General features: G+C 43.3%; 1 protein-coding gene across 1 annotated transcript in view; it reads right to left on the bottom strand.

The window, feature by feature from the left end:
- Positions 1-2039: 2039 nt before the first annotated feature.
- Positions 2040-18538, bottom strand: part of crppa (CDP-L-ribitol pyrophosphorylase A) — a gene marked incomplete at its 5' end in the record, with an annotated part of 39127 nt that continues 22628 nt past the window's right edge. The window contains 2 exons of the mRNA XM_079228001.1: positions 2040-3077; positions 18114-18245. Coding sequence (XP_079084127.1) covers positions 2973-3077; positions 18114-18245 — 237 coding nt within the window. The 3' untranslated portion in view covers positions 2040-2972. The remainder of the gene's footprint in view (positions 3078-18113; positions 18246-18538) is intronic.

Raw genomic sequence — 18538 nt, 5'->3', positions numbered from 1 at the left:
AACTGGAGATGCCCTGGGAGTGCGAGAGGTGAACAGAGCGACGAGGCCTTTGTGGCCGTCTTAGGAATGTTCCGGCATCAACACTTTTAAGGTCTCTTTTGATGTGCTGGACTGTTTTTCAACCTTCTTCCTCTGACAAGTACGTGAAACCTGAGGACAGCTGCACTTACCTGTATGAACACAGTTCAATGTCTCTTGATCATCACATCATTTAGTTATGCTCCAGAGGTGGAACAAGTGCTTTTACTCAAATTCATTTACTTAAGTTTAGTTTTGACGCGATTTCCTCTCGAGACATTCAGAGCAAATCTGTGATCGAGGGATTGCCTCTATATGGCTCTCAACATGGACGAGGAAACGCTTCTTCTGGAGTCATATCTTCTAGGCCAGTGATTGTCAACCACTGTGCCGCGGCACACCAGTGTGCCGTGACAGATCGCCAGGTGCGCCGTGAGAAAATTTCCAATTTCACTTAATTGGTCCAAAAAAATATTATTTAGCTGCCGCAAATAATTTTCCATTGTTGAGCGTCTGAGCCTGCAATATAGTGGCTGGCCTAGTAGTTTCCTATAGAACAGGTCTGCACCTTGTTCTGCTATTAAACAAACTAAACGGCCGTATGTTATTGATCGTACACGACAGCTTGTAATTTCTGGGTCGCGTCTACAACTCTTTCCGCCCCGATGCGATGCACACAGGAGAGACACAGTGGACAGAGAGAGCGGCGAAAAATATGTCGCGTGCTTTTCACAATGGGATTTGCTGCTTTAAGCTATCACTATTTTAAGCTATGAGCTCTCATGTTTAAAGCCCAACAGTTAAGGTATTTGTAGGTCAAGACAAACATCCAACAGGCTGCAGCCTGGCGCTCCATCAATGACGTTTCTGAGGCTCTGGAAATATTCTTCCAAAAGCCCGAAAAACATACTCAAGTGACAAAGCCTGCTCACTTTGTGGTCATCATTAAAATAAATGAACACTATGCTTCCTTTAAGTCAGTATTTATCAAACTGGGGCGTATTACAGGTGGGGCGCAAGAGGAAATGCTGATTTTACCGTACGCCGTTAATGGGTCACATGCGCATGTACGACTCGGCGATTCTTGTCATTTCGCCAAAAGCCGATCTTTATGAGATCTCCGTGAGGTTGTCTTTTCTGCTGTTGCGTTGCTCAACATGGAGCATGAATTGAGAACGGCTGTATCAAATCTACCTCGTTTTAAAAAGAGTTGTAGAGGAAAGCAGCTCACTGCAGCCACTATTAATGATACAACGTTATGCTCACACATCTGCACTCATTCTGTTTTGCAAAAAAATAGCTTGTCGTTTTCCACAATAAGCTATTTAGTTGTAACTAAATATTAGTTATTTTTTGCACGGATATAACTTTATTTTCATTTTTCTAACAAAGTGATAACACATTTGTTTTTGTCTGATGGAGCAATCTGGTTTAATTGAAAGTGATTTCAATGTTCTATTATTTATAAAAGCACAGATGGAGTCACTAGTACTGTGAAGTATTACTTTGTAGTACTGTGAGGTGCCACGATGTAGTATGTCCGTCAGTCGCTCCCCCCTCCTAAAGCTGTAAACCTAGGGGAAACACTGAATACTGTGACATTCTGTAACTTTTTGGGTTGTTGGTGTGCCGCGGGATTTTTTCATTGTAGATAATGTGCCGCGGCTCAAAAAAGGTTGAAAAACACTGTTCTAGGCCACCAAGACATTTTACAAATTAAATGTCTGTGAATCCTTAGTAACACATATACAATTAAAATAAGTTTCTTCAGTGTGTGTGTAAACCTAACTTCCTGTGAAAATGGAAGTTCATCTTGGAAGGACACCATGTAACAAACGCATAAGTAGCCCTAAACCCAGCGGGTATTTTTGATGAGTTGTGTGAGGACGCGTTGGAGAAGCTGCTCCGACTACTGAGGCCTGAGCTGTGACTTTAGAGTCGATGATGAGATCTGAATAGTTTGTGATTTCTGAATAGAAATCCCCCCAAAAAACTCTGAAATAAGCACTCTGCCTACAATATGAAGGAAAAAAACATCTTTATTATGCCACATTTGTTTTAAATCAGCATTTTTTTTAATGGAGTACAAAAATATAAGCACCTTTTTACATATCAGTCATTTTATCCAGTGATAAAAGCAGTGGTTTGACACAATATAAGAGTTAATCTATTTTTTTTATCGGCCCTATGTGTTGCATCTTTACATGATTGTTGATGTTGTGGCGTCTTTAATAATACCGCAAAGCTTCAAACGTTTGGAATACATCATACAGCGGCTTTCATTTCAGAAAAACACCGCCACACCAGTTTGATGGGGGAGAAGCAAACAAACAACAAGAACATGTAGCAGCGCTTTAAAATGTGATAAAAAGTATTTCCACTTAGTCAGTAATCTGGACTGCAACACATATAAAAAGCTTTGATGCAAAAAATAAATAAGAGTATTCAGCATATTCGTGTTGATTATTCCTCACGCTCCCAGTGTGCAAAGACCTTAATATGCAGCAATTTGTTAGTTGGTGCAAAATACAGTATTCAAAGTTGTCAATGAGCCGAGAGAGAGCGCAAATATAGAGAATCAGTGCTGTATATTATACCTTTTAAGTGGACATGTGGCATTGTTGAATACTTTTCAGTACGGATATCTCACACAGCTCTCCATCTAGTGATGAATGCAGATATAAAGACACTTTACCAACCAAATATCTTTGATCTCCTTTCAATGATGCTCGATTATAATGAAGACGACGCTAACTTTGAATGTTTCAAAGATGTAGGTGTTTGCCAGGCAGGGAACTGTTGCATTATGGGATCTGGAGTATGAAAGTCTGCACACTTGAAGGGTGGGAGAGTCCCTTTACACTGGTATTGAAGAGATGTAACTGAAAATGTAACTCTCTCAGTGTTCATGAGTTACTCCGAGGTTTTTTTTCTCTTGCTGGTGCTGCTTCCCTTCAGGCCTGCAGAAGCTGTCCCACCAGGGCAAGGCTCCTCTCCCGGATCAGGGCTGACGCGAGCTCAGCGACCCTCGACACTGACCTCTCCCAACACTCTGTGTCCTGAGAGAAAGAGAGAGAGAAGGAACAGGGAAGTCACGTAAAACTACAGACAGACACTCTTATGTGAGCTCAGTAGTAGAGAATCCTGCAATAACAAACCAAGACATCTCCACGCACATTTGTTCACGTTTATCCTTTCGTCATCCGTTTGTTTGTACGCCAGCAGCCAGTTCTAACTAGCGTCGCTCCACTTATAGAAATAGCAAAAGTAAGTGACTGCAGGAACATCCCTCACACAAAGTTAAAAAAAAAAAAAGAAAGAAATTACGACATCCTGCACTCCGACGTCCCCACAAGGATGCTGTTCATGAGGTCAGAAACACACGGAATTCACCACACGGAATTTGATTGAGGAATCGAGGATTTCTTTCGTGACTCCCATGTTATTTTATGTTCAAATCAACAGACGGAAACAATTTACCCAAAGAGGTAGAGGGGGAGGGAGGGACGCCGCACAATTAACTTTCTCTTTTCACAAATGTGTGTTGATGTCAAGTCCTCTGAAGCTTGTGGAGCACGAGGCCTGCTTTGAGATCGTTGGTGCATGATATTGGACCGATCTACGCGAAACCACACGGAAGACATTCTCCGTTTCTTTTAAAAAAGGAAAACTCTACTGTTGTGGTTGTTTTGCTTTCGTGATTCCTCTCTTCTGTATCTCTTTCTTCTTTCTTTTTTGTTCTCGGCACACCGCCTGCACAATGCACTTTTAATGGTTTTCACTCCCCCGACTCCATTCCTCAGGCGACGGCGACTTTGATTTAGTTTCTTGATGAGGTCTAAGAACGACCTGTTTTCCATCTTTCAAAAGGCACTGCAGTTCAAGGAGCTTTATTTTTTCTTTTCGACTTGTTCCTCACGTAGATTTATGCTTCATGCTCTACCTGGACTTTTTGCATAAATGGATCATGGACTTTAATATGGCTTTTGACAGCGCTTTTGATGTAGCAGCATGCATGAGGGAGAACATATAAAAAATATTTAAAAGGACTCTTTTAAAGGATACAAAGAACACACAGCAAACAGGATGTGTAACCAAAGAAAAGAAGGGAAAGAAAGGCCTGGGATAGATTTTGGTTTCTGCAACGAGCAAATAGTTTCACATACAATAGTTCTGCGTTCATAAGACATTGCACTTACATGCTCTGTAAATTGTCTGTTATTTCCACACTTTGACAAATAATTGTATGCTAAGCTTTTAGTTCTTGCATGTAGTTTACAATGAAAACTGTGACAGATTTACAGTCAAAATTTATAGTAATTCTTTTTACAATCGGTTTGTTTTCAGACAAAGACAAAAGCAGGCTTCACATTTTCCAATTTGACACGAGAGGGTGGAGCTAAGTACAACCAAATGCTGAAAAAGCCATTATTAGTTGTTACCATTAACTTCCATTAACTGAGAATACGCAGAGAAAGAGTTCAAAGTTCTCTGTGTAAAAACACGGACAACTCCGTCGTAGCGACCTGTCAATCACAAGGAAACCCCGCCCTAGAGCGTAAAAGTCTTTATGGTCTATTTGACTCTAAATAGATCATCATTTACTAAATGAACATCACACTGCATTGAAAAAGACTTGAAACTAGAGATTGAGACTATAAACTCATGTCAAAGTATCTGCAGTGAAAAACACCTTTTAATTTGGCGAGTACGGCGTTATCAAAACAGACAACAAAGACGGCAATACCTCCGAAAACTGAATGCAAGTTGAAATAAATCGTTATTATCCAATAAAAAGGGATTGGATTTGACCGACCAATCTGACACTCTTCTGGGTCCGTGACCAATTTCATCGGCCAGCTCTTTAAAGCGAGGTTTGCTTAGGAGGGAAATAAAATAATTTAAGAGGAATTTTCACAAAGCTTTTAATGTCCTAACATCCACAAAGAGGAACATAAAAATATATTAAAAATAAATCCCACTGAAATTACAATATGGAACATCCTATTCAACGTATCTTCAGGTCTGGCTTCCAAGTGCTTTTCGCATTACAACTATGTGTCAGCAGTTTTCACACATTTGGAGGCCAGTGCGTGATCAACGCCAGGAAGTCTCTCTCTCTCTGCCTCTCTCTCTCTGCCTCTCTCTCTCTGCCTCTCTCTCTCTGCCTCTCTCTCTCTGCCTCTCTCTCTCTGCTCCTATAACGGCGCAGTCTGTGCAGGAACTGGACGGGAAAGTGACGAGGTGCGAGAGCGATGAGCGTAGAATCGGGCCTGACCATGGTTAATGAAGAGCTAGAGACCAGATCTCCCGGAGCACTCCTCCCCTAATCAGAACCAGCAGAGGAGGGGAGTCGGATGACATGGATTTTCCACACCAAACCGACAGAAGGGAGAACTGGAGTACAGATCACCGACTCCAGCCTCCTCGTTGATTAAAGCAATGAGGAGGAATGAAAAAAGAAAGGAAGATGGAATCAAAATATGATCGCTTTGAATGAGCTCCAGAGGCTTAATCTTAAAATTTTCTTAATCTGCTATTTAGATCTAAAACTGGCAAAATCTTTGAGGAATCAAAGGAAAAGTGAGGCTTTCCTGTTTTTCTTGAGAATGTACCCAACTCATTGTTCTGTGCCTTAATCACAAGTATAAGGCGCTGAGGAGCTCCAGCACATCTGTAAGCAGCCAACAGAAAGCAGCGGATGGCACCGTGTCACCATAGCAAAGGTTTATCAGTGATCGGTGATCAGTCAGGAGCTCGGAGCGGGAAAATCAAAGCGTCCTCGTGACGTCTAATTGCATCTTTTCATTGTTTACACACCACCAGCATTCGGATCAAAGCATTCCTCCGATTGTTATCTAAAATAAATTACGTCTTCGCACGGAAAGTATTTTGAGATGTTGCATGTGTTCGGAGGAGCTAAAGCGCCACGGGGGGATGATGAATGTGACGAGCGCGATCGTCGGTCGTCTACCACCCAAGTGCACTGACGAGGACGATGGGAAAGTCACGAGAACTCCCGGTGTCTCGGGCATATTGAAGACAGCTACGGCAATCAAACCACAGCTAATGACTCTATTACAGGGGTCTGCTTTTCTTATAGGCAGAACAAAACAAAACAAAAACACACTTGGGTTTGCACACGAGAAAGTAAGAAAAAGCAAGTGGAGATCACCAAGGAGGATCAAAGTTCTGAGCCCGTCTAAGCCCAAACACTGAATTATTTCCACCCCAGATATGCGGCCTTTGAAATGTGAATCATGCTTCATAAAAAACGGCATTATTAAATCAAGTAGTTGCCTGCACAGTGGAACGCAAATATGACTTGAGCTCTTCATTGACTCGTGGCACAGCTTTAAGTGGTCACAACTGCCACTCAGGCTTCAAATGTGGTAGAGAGGAGAAGAAAAAATAGCACGACAAAGGGGGTAGAATTACTGAACAGCAACAAACTCAAAAGGCTTCAGAGATATTTACTTATCTAAATGCTTTCAGGCAGAAATCTATATGTGAGCTCGTGAACTGATTGATCACCGTTCGCAGCTCTAGTTGGCCGCGACAGAGAAGGAGCTGGCACCCCTCCTGACCCGATGCCGTGTCTCCTCTTTCCACTGACGACCATCCAGGAGGGAAAAGCGGCCCGCTGGCTCATTGTAACTTGCCCCCCAAACACACCCGCGTGTTGGGCCACATAACAGAGCAGGCATAGGACAGGCAGAGTGGGACGCCACTACATACTCGTACATGTGCACCCTGGAACGGACCCTGGACGTGGAAGTTGCATGTCTCCAGATCCTCACAGCCCATCTCCTCCAATGTTTTTTTTCTTCCAATGTTTCTGTCCCAGTGTCTCTTCCAGCAGATTTTTCTTTGGAGAAACCAGTTTGCGAAGGCTGAATAATTCTCCCTGTGGCAGCGCTGAGACAAACAGAGCTGGAGTCGGGCGTTTGGAGCCACGCAAGATTAAAAACCTGGAGCGAGCAGATTATTCTGATTCATAGAGCTGTTTGAGCGCTCCTCACCTGTTTACAGTGAGGAATTAATCCTCTTATGTTCCAGAGACAGAAAGCCCTCCAGGTGCCAAAGTCTTAAGTGCAGTCGCAAGACGGAATCGTATTTTATTCTGCTCTAAAAGTGCTTGTTTTTACGAGATTCACGTACCTATTATCAGACATAAGGGGGAACTAACTTTCCACTTGATAATGAATAACCGCCACAAATCCCTACTTAAAGGGCGCACAAGCCAAAAGTATCATCATTTATTCACATTAGTGGAAGGACCATCACCGGTAATGTATGCCATGTTGAATGGGAAAGCGACACATTTACATTTTCTGAAACACAACACTTTTCTTTTTTCTTTCCACTGACAGCAGAGCCTCTGCTACATCAATTACTGACGCGTCCAATCCCTTGGTGGCAGAGATGACATTTATATAGTTTCTCTTGACATATTTCACGTTTATAAATAGAGACTGTTCGCAAACAATATATTAACTAGTATCACGGGGGAAAATACCACTGGATACGAGTCATAGTTGAAGAGCGAACTGGGGACTTTAGGGGTGTTCAGTTTTTTTTTTTTTTTTTACTCTTTGTGTATCCAGAACCTGGATCAGAGTCCAAAAGACAAGTCATTATATGAAATTAAATGACAGCGTTGTTTTAATACATAAACAATGCAATATATAATAATTTGACTGGGCAGTAACTAAAAGCAAAAGGCTCTCGATCACTCCCATGTGTATGAACCTACAAACACATGCAAAAGCCTTGTTATTCCAAACTGCCAACCACAAGTTTATGGAATGAAACTTCAATCATTAGCTTCTATTTTTGCTTACCGTTTAAACAAAAAAAGGGAGGATTTTGACAAGCCGCGAGGCGACAGGTCTTTGAAACGCAGAACGGGGCAGGAAAACTTCAGCGGACCACACGCACAATAAGCGATCCTCAAACTCTCTCTTTAATGCCACAGATGCAATCACCCTCTCCGCCTGAGAGGAGCGCGCAGCAGCACTTTCTGCCACACAAGAAGAGCCTGCTTTGAAGCTTTAAGGTTTCAGGCAATTAGGACCTTTAACGGTGACAATTTGTATGCCTCCGTCACTCTCCCGAGATCCCCGGCCCCGAGGATGGCGGCGGCTGACGCTGCTGAGGGCTTCCACTTCTGTTCCCTTCATGAAACGCCAAGAGCACTGGGTCCTAATTGAAAAACTGCTTATGGAAAAGCTTGGCACAGAGCCCGGGCCAAGAGAACTGGAAAGAGTTGTTCGAGTCACACCAGCTACCATAACCAAGGTGGCCAGAAGCATTTAGTACGTTTTTATGGCCCTTTCTTTTTATATATCCCTGTGTTTTTGCCGGTGACAGGAGGGTGCTGCAGTCCTCATAATAGTCCTCCACTTGAGGGCAGCATCATTACTAGCAATAAGGGCAGACAGCATTCTCCACTGCGGGTGTCTTTAACGCTAAATTCACCTAACGTGAACCGAGGGTTACCCCCGACTTCTGCCCTTTTAATAGATGAGGTAATTCTCCGAAAAAAACTTGCGAAATGACCCGCGTGTTGAATCCCGAGTGATACAATACAGCTTAAAGACACTCAAGCGCTTTGGTCGGAGAGGCGATAATGTTTCAGAGCTTCTGACAGATTGTCCCTCCGAGTGGGTTTGTGGTCCTGCTGCCCTCCGTGAACCATTGGAAACAGGCAGGCAGTAGCTTGGGGGCAAAACTGGGAAGAGGGCAACAGGTCCATTTACTGGCCTGGTCCAAAAGTCTCATTACAGCGCAAAATCTAACACTTGTTATATTTGAGGATTTGTTGCTGGATATATCGCTGCTGAAGCCAGACATTATCCAAACCCACATATCTTTATTTAATTTCATTTTTTTAGTGGAGAACGTTTCCAAAGATACCAAACATGTCAGACTGAATTTGTGAATGTGTATGAAATGTTGCAGAAGGTATCTAGAATAGTTCTAGCCATAGTGACACGGGGAGTCTCGGGTTTGAATGTTTCCCTCGTATACCTGGAACAAGCAGCTGAAGAATCAATGTGATGCTGTCAGACAGAGGGGAATGGAGGCTCCTGAAAGCTGCTGGTTTTGGGGGGGGAGACGACGACAAATAGACAGTATCTATCAAAAGGTGGTCAATGTCCCTTCTGGTACCTAAGATACATTAAACTCCACAGAGGAGAAAATACCTCCACACACAGATCCAGTCCATTTTAATATTTACTACATTTTTTTTAAACCACTTTAATTTTAATAGTTACTACTAAGCGTTGGATCGTAACAACCTTCAAAGTATACATCATCCTTACACTGAAAGTTCAGCCATAAATACAAAAAGGAGCTTGGATCCCAAACTGAAAGACTGAGAGCTGCAGTTGACCGGGATGACAGCGACATGAGCATTATTTCGTATTTCTGGGAATGTGTTTTATTGAATTTGTGCAAGGTATTTAGAGTCACTGGCTGCATGTCTGTACTTTAGATAGCCGTGTCGTTCCCACTCTGCCTCACTTCAACTGAAAGGGATCCTAATGGAGGAAAATGAATAAGTCTGTATCCCCACCCTACTTTTGTGAGTTCCCTCAGACTTTCTAGCCATAGAAAAGGTGAACTTTATGCATTGATAACTGCTTTTCAGACCCCATTGAGAGAACAATTACTGCCACACAACTCTTTCACGGTACACTGGGAAAGCGCTGTCAACGCGGGTTTGCAAAATATCCTGTCTAGGGGCGTCCGCTGGGCAAACATCGCAGTTTGTCAGTCACATCCGATATAGACTTCTCTTTTTGCTCTCCAGAGAAGTCAAACCCTGAATGGGACATCGAGGGGGGTTGTATTTCCGCTGCATCACCTCATTTTTTTAAACATGCTGTGGTGAAAGATGACTTTGTTTGAATTCAACTCGCCAAAAGACATATACCTCAAAACAGTAAGCAGAACAATGGCTCTTTAGTTGAGTAGGTATGAAAGCATGAAGGCATGGGTGGGATTTATGAACTGAGACCCGACAATACACACACACACACACACACACACACACCCCACTGATGCCTCATTTACTTATCGCACTGTATCCCTTACACCCGACCAAGGGAAGCCAAAGCCAGTCTATATCCCAGGCCATCTGAGGTCAGGTGCAGGAGTATTTCACAAAACATTTATAAAAAAGCTGGGGTTTTCAGCGATGCACGTCCTGGCCGAGGTTTAGTGCCCTCACTTCCACGCTTAATACAAGAACGAAATCGTAATCTCAGTCGGCCCGGAGCCAAACATACAAACATAGGTGCAACACTGTTTTTGTACTGCTGTCAAAATATCGGTGTACCGCAGACTAAACATCGGGGGAGATAAAGCCTGCCGTGTGGCTCGACAGATGGAGTGTGAGAACCAGAAGGGTCCGCTACGAGAAGACCGTAAAGGAAAATCCTTTTCACATGACACTTCATGACCTGGAGATTCATTCGAAGACGTTAAATACCAGACCATACGTTAGATAGATATTACGTTCTTGAATCCTACCTTCAAAATCTATTTATAACTTCCAACAGAGCAGGAAATTTGATTTTGGAATCGAGGCCCAAATCCCAAAACTCACCGTCCGTTTTCACTTTTTTTTTTTAAATCAGCCGACTGCTTTCAGTCTGATTCGGTCCCGTTTAGTATTCCAAAAGCTCTGCAAAAATCCAAACAAAAGCTTGATTTAAGGTTGTACGGCTCTGAGGCCATACTGTGAGCTACACCTCCTTCCCCGTGTGAAGCCAATCATCGCACGTAGCACTCGTTAACGCACATTTGCGCATCGAGCCAACTCATAATAGTGGTGGAGATTAACCAAATCCTTAGACGTATTAGAAGATGACGGATCCGATTAGGTTCCTATGGAGAGCATGAGATCGTGAGCATGAGGCTGACCGCATCACTTGATAAACGAATCAAGACTCTGGTGCATTGCTTATTTCCCGCCTCGAATGTTTTCAGAAACATATTTGGGGGTTTGTTGGAGACAAGGATTTTAAATAAAATAAAACTGTTATTAAAATAGTTTGGATTGTTTACAGGAGGTGTACAGACCCTCCCAAGTGACTGGAGGAGCGAATACATTTACCAGCCTGAGCTAAACTTTTAACAGCATTTTGGACCATCTGGTGGTGTTTTCCCTGGTCTGAATCCACTGTGCGCTATTCCACAGCTATTTTCCACCACACCCAGTCAGAGAAGCATGTGTATCGAGAGGTCCCTTGCAAACAAAAGCACAAGCAGAGCAGGAAGGTGAGCGCCCGAAAAAACAATCTTTGATGAGGCCTGTTAAATAAAAGCGTAATCCCTGCAGAGCCGGGCTCAGCCACGACACAACCTGAAGAGCTGGAAGAAAACTCAGGACTCCTGTGGGTGGTCAGAAACAGCTGAAAAACCAATGTGGCAAAACAAACACACACGTATGTTTTTCCCGTTCTCTTCAGTGATTGAATGTTAACCAACCAATAGTGAAGAGCTGGCTCGCATCAATCCTCCATGAAGAACACACCGTCTGCTTGGAACACTAATTCTCTCTTGGAATGCCATTTCCAAATTTTTTGCAAGAGCCGGAGTCGAGTCCTATCGACCCAAACAGTGCGCTCGCTGGTCTTTTTAAATCTAAGAAATGAAAGCTGAGTAAACACCGCTTTGGTATGTCTAATTCCTTAAGCCAAACTCCGGCGGTCAAGTTTCGCATCATACCAACAAACATCTGGAGCGCGAAAGATCAAGCTTGATATCCTGCACATGTTGCAGCAGTGCGAGTCTCTCCCAGGGCCCTGACCCTAACACTCAAATACATCGCGACAGGGGACGGGGGGGTTCCGTCTGTATGGAGATGTCAAGGAAGCCAAGTGCTCTCGTCCACATTTCCAGGGGGAATTTTAAACGTTAAAAGACATAATTATCATAAAAAGGACAAGTACTTAAGCAAACAGCGGGGAGAAACAGGGTGAAGGGGCAGAGTGATGTTGGACGCTAAGAGACCAAAAACAGCTTCCCGAAATGCCACGTGATTTCTTATCTTTGCTGCTTTCTACAAAGTTTGATTAACTTATCAGACATTCATTCTGTTTTGTGTTTCTTCCTTCTTTCTTTCTTTAAACTTTTCCTCGGCTGTCAATCAGACGAGACGAGCCAAAGAAGCTAATGCACGCATGCTTTAGGTCAGTGCATTTATCTCGTAGTAGAGATAGACTATCGGAGCACATTTAAGGTTCCAACACTCATTCATCCCAGAACATATGACATTGTTGGATTTACTCAAGAGAAAGGTCAGCAGTGTGCTGAGGCAGCAGAGACGGCAGCCATCAGTGATCTCCCTCGACCCCGTCAGGGTGCGAATACATCGGCGTCACAGCAAGAGACTTGGCTGCTTGGTAGGGTTTCACCACTGAGACAGGATAAGCTGCGTATGTCACCGGATAGATGTAGTGTGAAAAAGTTTAAAAAAAAAAGAAGTGTGGACAAAGACCTCTGGAGAAATCATTTTCCCTTGGCGCTTCATTTAGAAAATTCCCCAGGAGTGTGTAATTCATTTTACGGGAATTAACCAAAAAGGGCCAGATTTCGGTTATGGAACTTTGCAGTGATTCATTGTTTATGACTTTATAAACTCACTTAAACACTCTTTTTAGCCATAATAGCTCTACGGTAGGGATAGAAATGTCAAGTCGGTCCACCGCTTTGGTTCAAACACAAATATCTCGTCGCCAATTTCACGGATCACTGTGAAAGCGCCACCAGCAGGACAACGTTTTCACCTATATAGTGAAATATCTCCAAGTCCACGATATAAAGTTTGGTAGACACTCACGGTTAATTACTTTTTCTTTAGCGCCACCATGAGGTTGATATTTGTGTCGCACTCAGGATGAACTGTTATAACTTTGGCAATCCCTTTTCTAGCACTGGTCCACTCCTTTGGTTCATGACTAAATATCAGCAAAAGAAATTAAACACATTTTCGTCAGCCTCAACAGTACTTGGTTGGATTGCTGATTTGCAAATGCTAACAACGCGCCAAGCTGGTCATTGATATACCTGCTTAACGCAGCATTAAAGCCACTTCACATCAAGCAAAGACTTCAGTTGGAAAATTCAACATACAATTTAAAAAAAAACAAAAAAACAACTGATTTGTGGATTTTAAACCCCTGCTTAACATTCATTCGTGCAGGGGGGGGGGGGGGGGGGGCAATGACAAACTCAACAACCACAATAAAAAAAGGACGACATGAGATCGCCCCACGGCTGGGATACGGTGAAGATGGTAATGTAGCTGATATGCTAATGTTGCATGTTAGCCTAAATAGCTATGGGTGGGATCAAATTTGAGTTCCCTTTAAATAAAATAATGATTCCTTCCATGCAATGCTGTGCCTCCCCGTTAAAATATTGTATGCAGCTAAATAAAGCCTGAAGTGTGCTGAACCCACAGGGACGACGGTCCCTCCTGATCTCCTTGACCCCGGCAAGGGTGCAACTCCACGAGTGTCACCGCAAGAGCTTCTCGTGTTCGGTTTCACCTGTCTGCCTTTCAGACCTAGATCTGAACAGGTAGAGGAGAATAGACCTATAGAATCCTCTCCTTTTCTCTCCCCCCCCCTCCTTTCTCTCACACTCTTTTCTTCCCCAGCCGGCTAATCTCTTCTCAGGTTTAGGATTCCCGGTCCAGGCTCTTTGAGGAGGAGGAAATATGGGGTTGGGTAAACATCAGGGCTCTCACTGCAGGGATTACAACACCCATATATCACCGTGACAACTCTCTTTTCAGAGGATGACAAGTCGCCAGGACCCTGTGCGAGGAGGGATCCAATGACACTTCCTATCGCCGAGGCAGACACCAATAGCGTGTATCGTCACCGTTTTTCACAACATGAAGTCAGTTCACGAGGATCCGGTGTCTGCGTATCCTCAGCAACCGTCTTTAGGTTTGATGTTTTCACACATTATCGCATCCCGATGTTTGGCTCGTGGGCCTCTTCCCAGAGGGAACAAACACAAAACGGAAAGAGGCGCTATAGAAGTGCTTTGATCACCACGTCCTTTTTTTCCCCAAGAGAGACCGCTGTTTATTGCCCGTGACTACATTTCCCTCTCTTCTCTCCACAAAGCGAAGTGGCACGCATGGCGACACGCCGCTGGATGCATTGTGCCTCCGCGGTTCAGTGTTCCTCTGAATAACGTGAAACCACAGTCAGGCCTCGTTTGAGAGAATCCACTTCTTCTTATTTTATCCAAAAAGACATCCCTAAAGGTTAATGAGGTGGATCGTTTTCCCAACCTCTCTGGGGCGAACGCTGTTCCATGCGCTCATGCATTCTCTCTCGTCAGAGGTTAAAATTAGATTGGCCAAATGGTCGTACTTTTCCGAAGAGGTGCGTGTGCGTTCAGCGTTTCCTCGGAGTGATGCATAACGAGAGGGGAGGGGCGCATGAATGTCCTCAACGGTTGTTCTTCTCACTGGTGTCATGTCGGAGCAGTGAATTAAATCATTTAGGGAGGAACAAAAAGGGACTCAAGAGTTTAACAGGGTTTTGTATTTTTCATTTTTAAATCAATTAAATAAGTATTTATGTCATACCTTGTTATACTGTCAGTTTTTGTCTCGTAATTAAACCTCCTTTGAGGAACTTTTTGGCGATAGTGTTTTCGCGCACCAGTCTGTTCAGAAAACCTGGTCCTGTTTCTGGTCCTCCCGTGCCTCTCTTCCCTCCAGAAGGTCTAGGCGGACCTGGGTCTGTCCACAATGGGCCGGGTTACGCCCTGCTGGAGTCTCCAGTTGGAGGAGTGATTGTGGAAGCTGTACGATTTCAACAGAACCCAACGCAATAATCTCAGTGGTAGTGGGGGGGATGTTTTGCTGGATTCTATATATTTCCAGTGACATGCAGCTCTGATTATAATATTCAAGTATTAAAAACTGGCGGCAGCATGTCTTGGTAATGGTACTCGGAACTTTGCAGTTAAATCCAGAAAAGTAAACATTATTCAGTCCTAAAACATAACGCCTAAAACACAAGCCAGCTTAAAACGGAGCACATTTCTCACAATATTTACCCAGGTCAGCATTTCTACAATGAGCGCCTTCCCAGTTCGTGTCAAATCAGAACACCTGCACACACACTAATATATATATATATATATATATATATATATATATATATATATATATATATATATATATATATATATATATATATATATATATATATATATATATATATATATATAATTTTTCCGGAGAAAGTACAAGTGTGCGGTTATAGTTCAGTTATAACATCCTAGAGCCAGCGGCTGGTTCAAATGTAGTTTGGCCAACCTTTGCACTGCGAATAAAGGCAGCAACCAATCACGTTGTGCTGAACCGGTTGAGTTGTGCCGGAGATGCTCTGCAGTCCGAGTCGAGACAACAAACTTTAATATTTCTTTCAATCTTAACAAAAAGGCAGGGTAAACCAGATTCACTCTTTTCGTTAATACCTTACACAATAAAAGCCTTGGACATGTAGTATTTCAATTTTTGTTGTCATCTACTCGTCACAGGCCTCGATGTGTGAAGGCCTCACCTTGCTGTTGCTTTGTGGACAACGACACAGCAAAAGAAAATAAGAAATGTGGAGTCGATTCTGGGTCTTCTCGACTGATGACATTTCGGGGGACAGCCTTAATATGGTCAATGTTTCCACATCAACACAATGTTATGGTTTATTATGTTGTCAGAGAGTCACAGATTGATTTTGGGTTTCTGTAATTTCATTCTTAGTCTAGCTGAAGCCGGTGTATCAGTGCACAAAGCCACACACACACACAGACAAAGGGGGGGGGAATATCACACTAACACATTTGCATTTAGATACATAAGCACTTCTTTTAAACTACAGTATATTTTGGAGGTAACATCTCAATATAAACTGAGTTTATTGATACAAAGTGACCCGTCAAATGTCAAAGAAGAAGAGCATGTGTTGAACACAGCAGCATAACTAAAAGTTGTCAGTGTTCTTCATACTCTTCCAAACAGGAACACATGACCTTTCCTCAGAGGGACCAGAAAATGGCTGTTTTGTCGTGGGGAAAACACACAACATGTCAGCCTTCATGCGTCCAATCCCAAAAATAACATTGTCCCTCTGGATGTTGAAAATGTGGAATTTCATGACAAAAAGATAGCCGAGTTGTGCCTCAGTTACATAGCTGCTCTTATAATCACAGCATCATCTCATCAGATGTTTATGGTTTACATAGGGCTGTTTTAACTAAAGCAACAAACACCGTGGAAGAAAAAAAAAAAAAAAGCAATCTGCACAGATTTAATGGAGCTTTCACCAATCACACTGATTGCCTGAAAATGTTCACTATGTGTGCATTATTGCCTGCCGTCAGATCTTATTTTTATTTTTATCAATGCCAAAGAAATAAAACAAACTTTGCGAGGCAATATTCATATGTAGTATGCGGCAGACAGAGGAAGTGTTGGCAGGCATCCCCGCAAGTATGAATAAAGCCATCTGGGAGGAATTATCCTCATTATAACAAATAACTAACAGTGATTTATACAAGCCTGTATTCTGCTGCTCCACTATCTCATAACGTTAAGCATTTTATCATAGTGAACACACGCATTATCTCTGTCCACTCCCTTCCCCTGCTCTCTCCGTCCAAGCAGGATGACTAATTAACAGCATTAGTTCCATAATTCAGAGGGAAACCGTGATGTCCAACATCCGATAGCGGAATCAAACTCACGTGTGGGCCAGCAGTGCCGTGCCCCGCTGTCGAGACCATAAAAAGCATCTCTTTTTAATAAGGCAGCACTGTTATATCAGACTCGTAACGCATGATGCAGAATCCCTGATCACAGCCTCCTTCAGCTCACTGTTCTCTTCTGCAGGAGAGAACGAAGCCGGCGTCCCCCTCGCCTGAGGCATACGGGCTTTTACGATTGATTTGTTCATGACTGACTGCTGCTGCACAGTCATGAACATAAATCACAACAGATGTCACATTGAAGACCAACAACGCCATGAATATTCAGCATCCTTCTTCGGTTTGCCCCCGCGCGTCTGGCTCCAAATGTTGTGATTTGACTCGGCGGCTTTGGTTGCAAGAATCCTGACACTTCTCACTGCACTGGATGAATTATTCTATTTTATATAATCCTATAATTACTGAGCAGTCAGTTGTGGATTTCAGGTCAACCGCATCCACCCCAATGACTCCGGCCCACACTTGGCTGGCGGTCCTTCAGCAGCGGATTCCCATGATACACAGCTTAACTGAGGAGGTTCGACCACAGACTAAGAAGTGGACGTCGTCATCATGACTTCTCCCGTTGGGTTTGTGGACTGCCGACATGGAGCCTCGAGTTTGATGTTTTCGTTGTCGTCATCTTGGATTACAGATGTCGTCATGTTTTTTTTCACAGCCAAGGAACGAAAGTGACCATATATGTAAATTCGGAGGAGTGACGCCGTAAACGGCTCTGGTGGCGGCAGCAACCTGTCAATCACAAGGTAGCCCCCGCCCTAAATCATACCATGCTTTATGGTTTGACTCTAAATGGACCATAATTTACTAAATTAACATCATGCTGTATTGAAGAAGACTTGAAATTAGAGATTGAGAGCATAAACTCTTGAGAGAATAAATCAAGAGAGTCGAGTCATTTTCTCATAGACTTCCATACGACCAGAGGAGTCGCCCCCTGGTGGACAGTAAAAAGAATGCACGTTTTAAGAAACGTTTTTTTTTTTTCACAGCCACCTGGGTTCGACCTACAAAACCCATGCAGTGTATTGTAGTTCGTGCCTCCGCATCCTTTTCATCCCTCTGGTGTTCAGTTGGAAAAATACGACACAATACGTGAAGGCGAAAAGTTTATATCCTTCCATCTTAAATCACACTTGCAGGCACATTTAGTCATGCTTCTCCATATAACAAAAGTCACTGGAACAAGACACTTGAAAGACATTTCATTTTTGTTTTGTTTGGCCTCTCGCAGCACAGCGACTCCAGTCGACTTTAGGAAGAAAGAAAAGCCAAGAGCTTACCTCCGACTGATGAAGCTGGATGCCGTAGAGAAGAATATTTTGGAGCTTAGCTGCCGAGGACAGGTCCATGATCGCCGCCGGCTGTGCCGCTCTCCCGCTGACGGACAGCTCATCTGAATCACTCAAATGCACCTATAAAAACAAAAGCCAATCAAACGCTTGCCAATAGACAGGATCTCTCACAAGAGCAGCAATTATACCCCCTTTTTTTTTTGGGAGCAAGTACAGCTTATTGTTGACGCAGTCGTTTAAACATGTTGCAACTCAGCAGGCCTGTTTGTCTAAGGTTGCGCTCAGAGAAGCTCTGCTGTGCCGAGAGTACACAGAGGTCGGTTGATGCACAGTCCTGTCTGAGGATATAATGATTCTCTAATTCAGCCGTAAATCTGAAGGGTTTCTGGGGTTTATTTTCCCCTCATTAGAGC

Source organism: Taurulus bubalis (assembly GCF_910589615.1).
Source record: "Taurulus bubalis genome assembly, chromosome: 12".
Taxonomy (NCBI): Eukaryota; Metazoa; Chordata; class Actinopteri; order Perciformes; family Cottidae; genus Taurulus; species Taurulus bubalis.
Note: the sequence above shows the minus strand (reverse complement) of the source record. Positions and strands in the feature narration are given on the sequence as shown.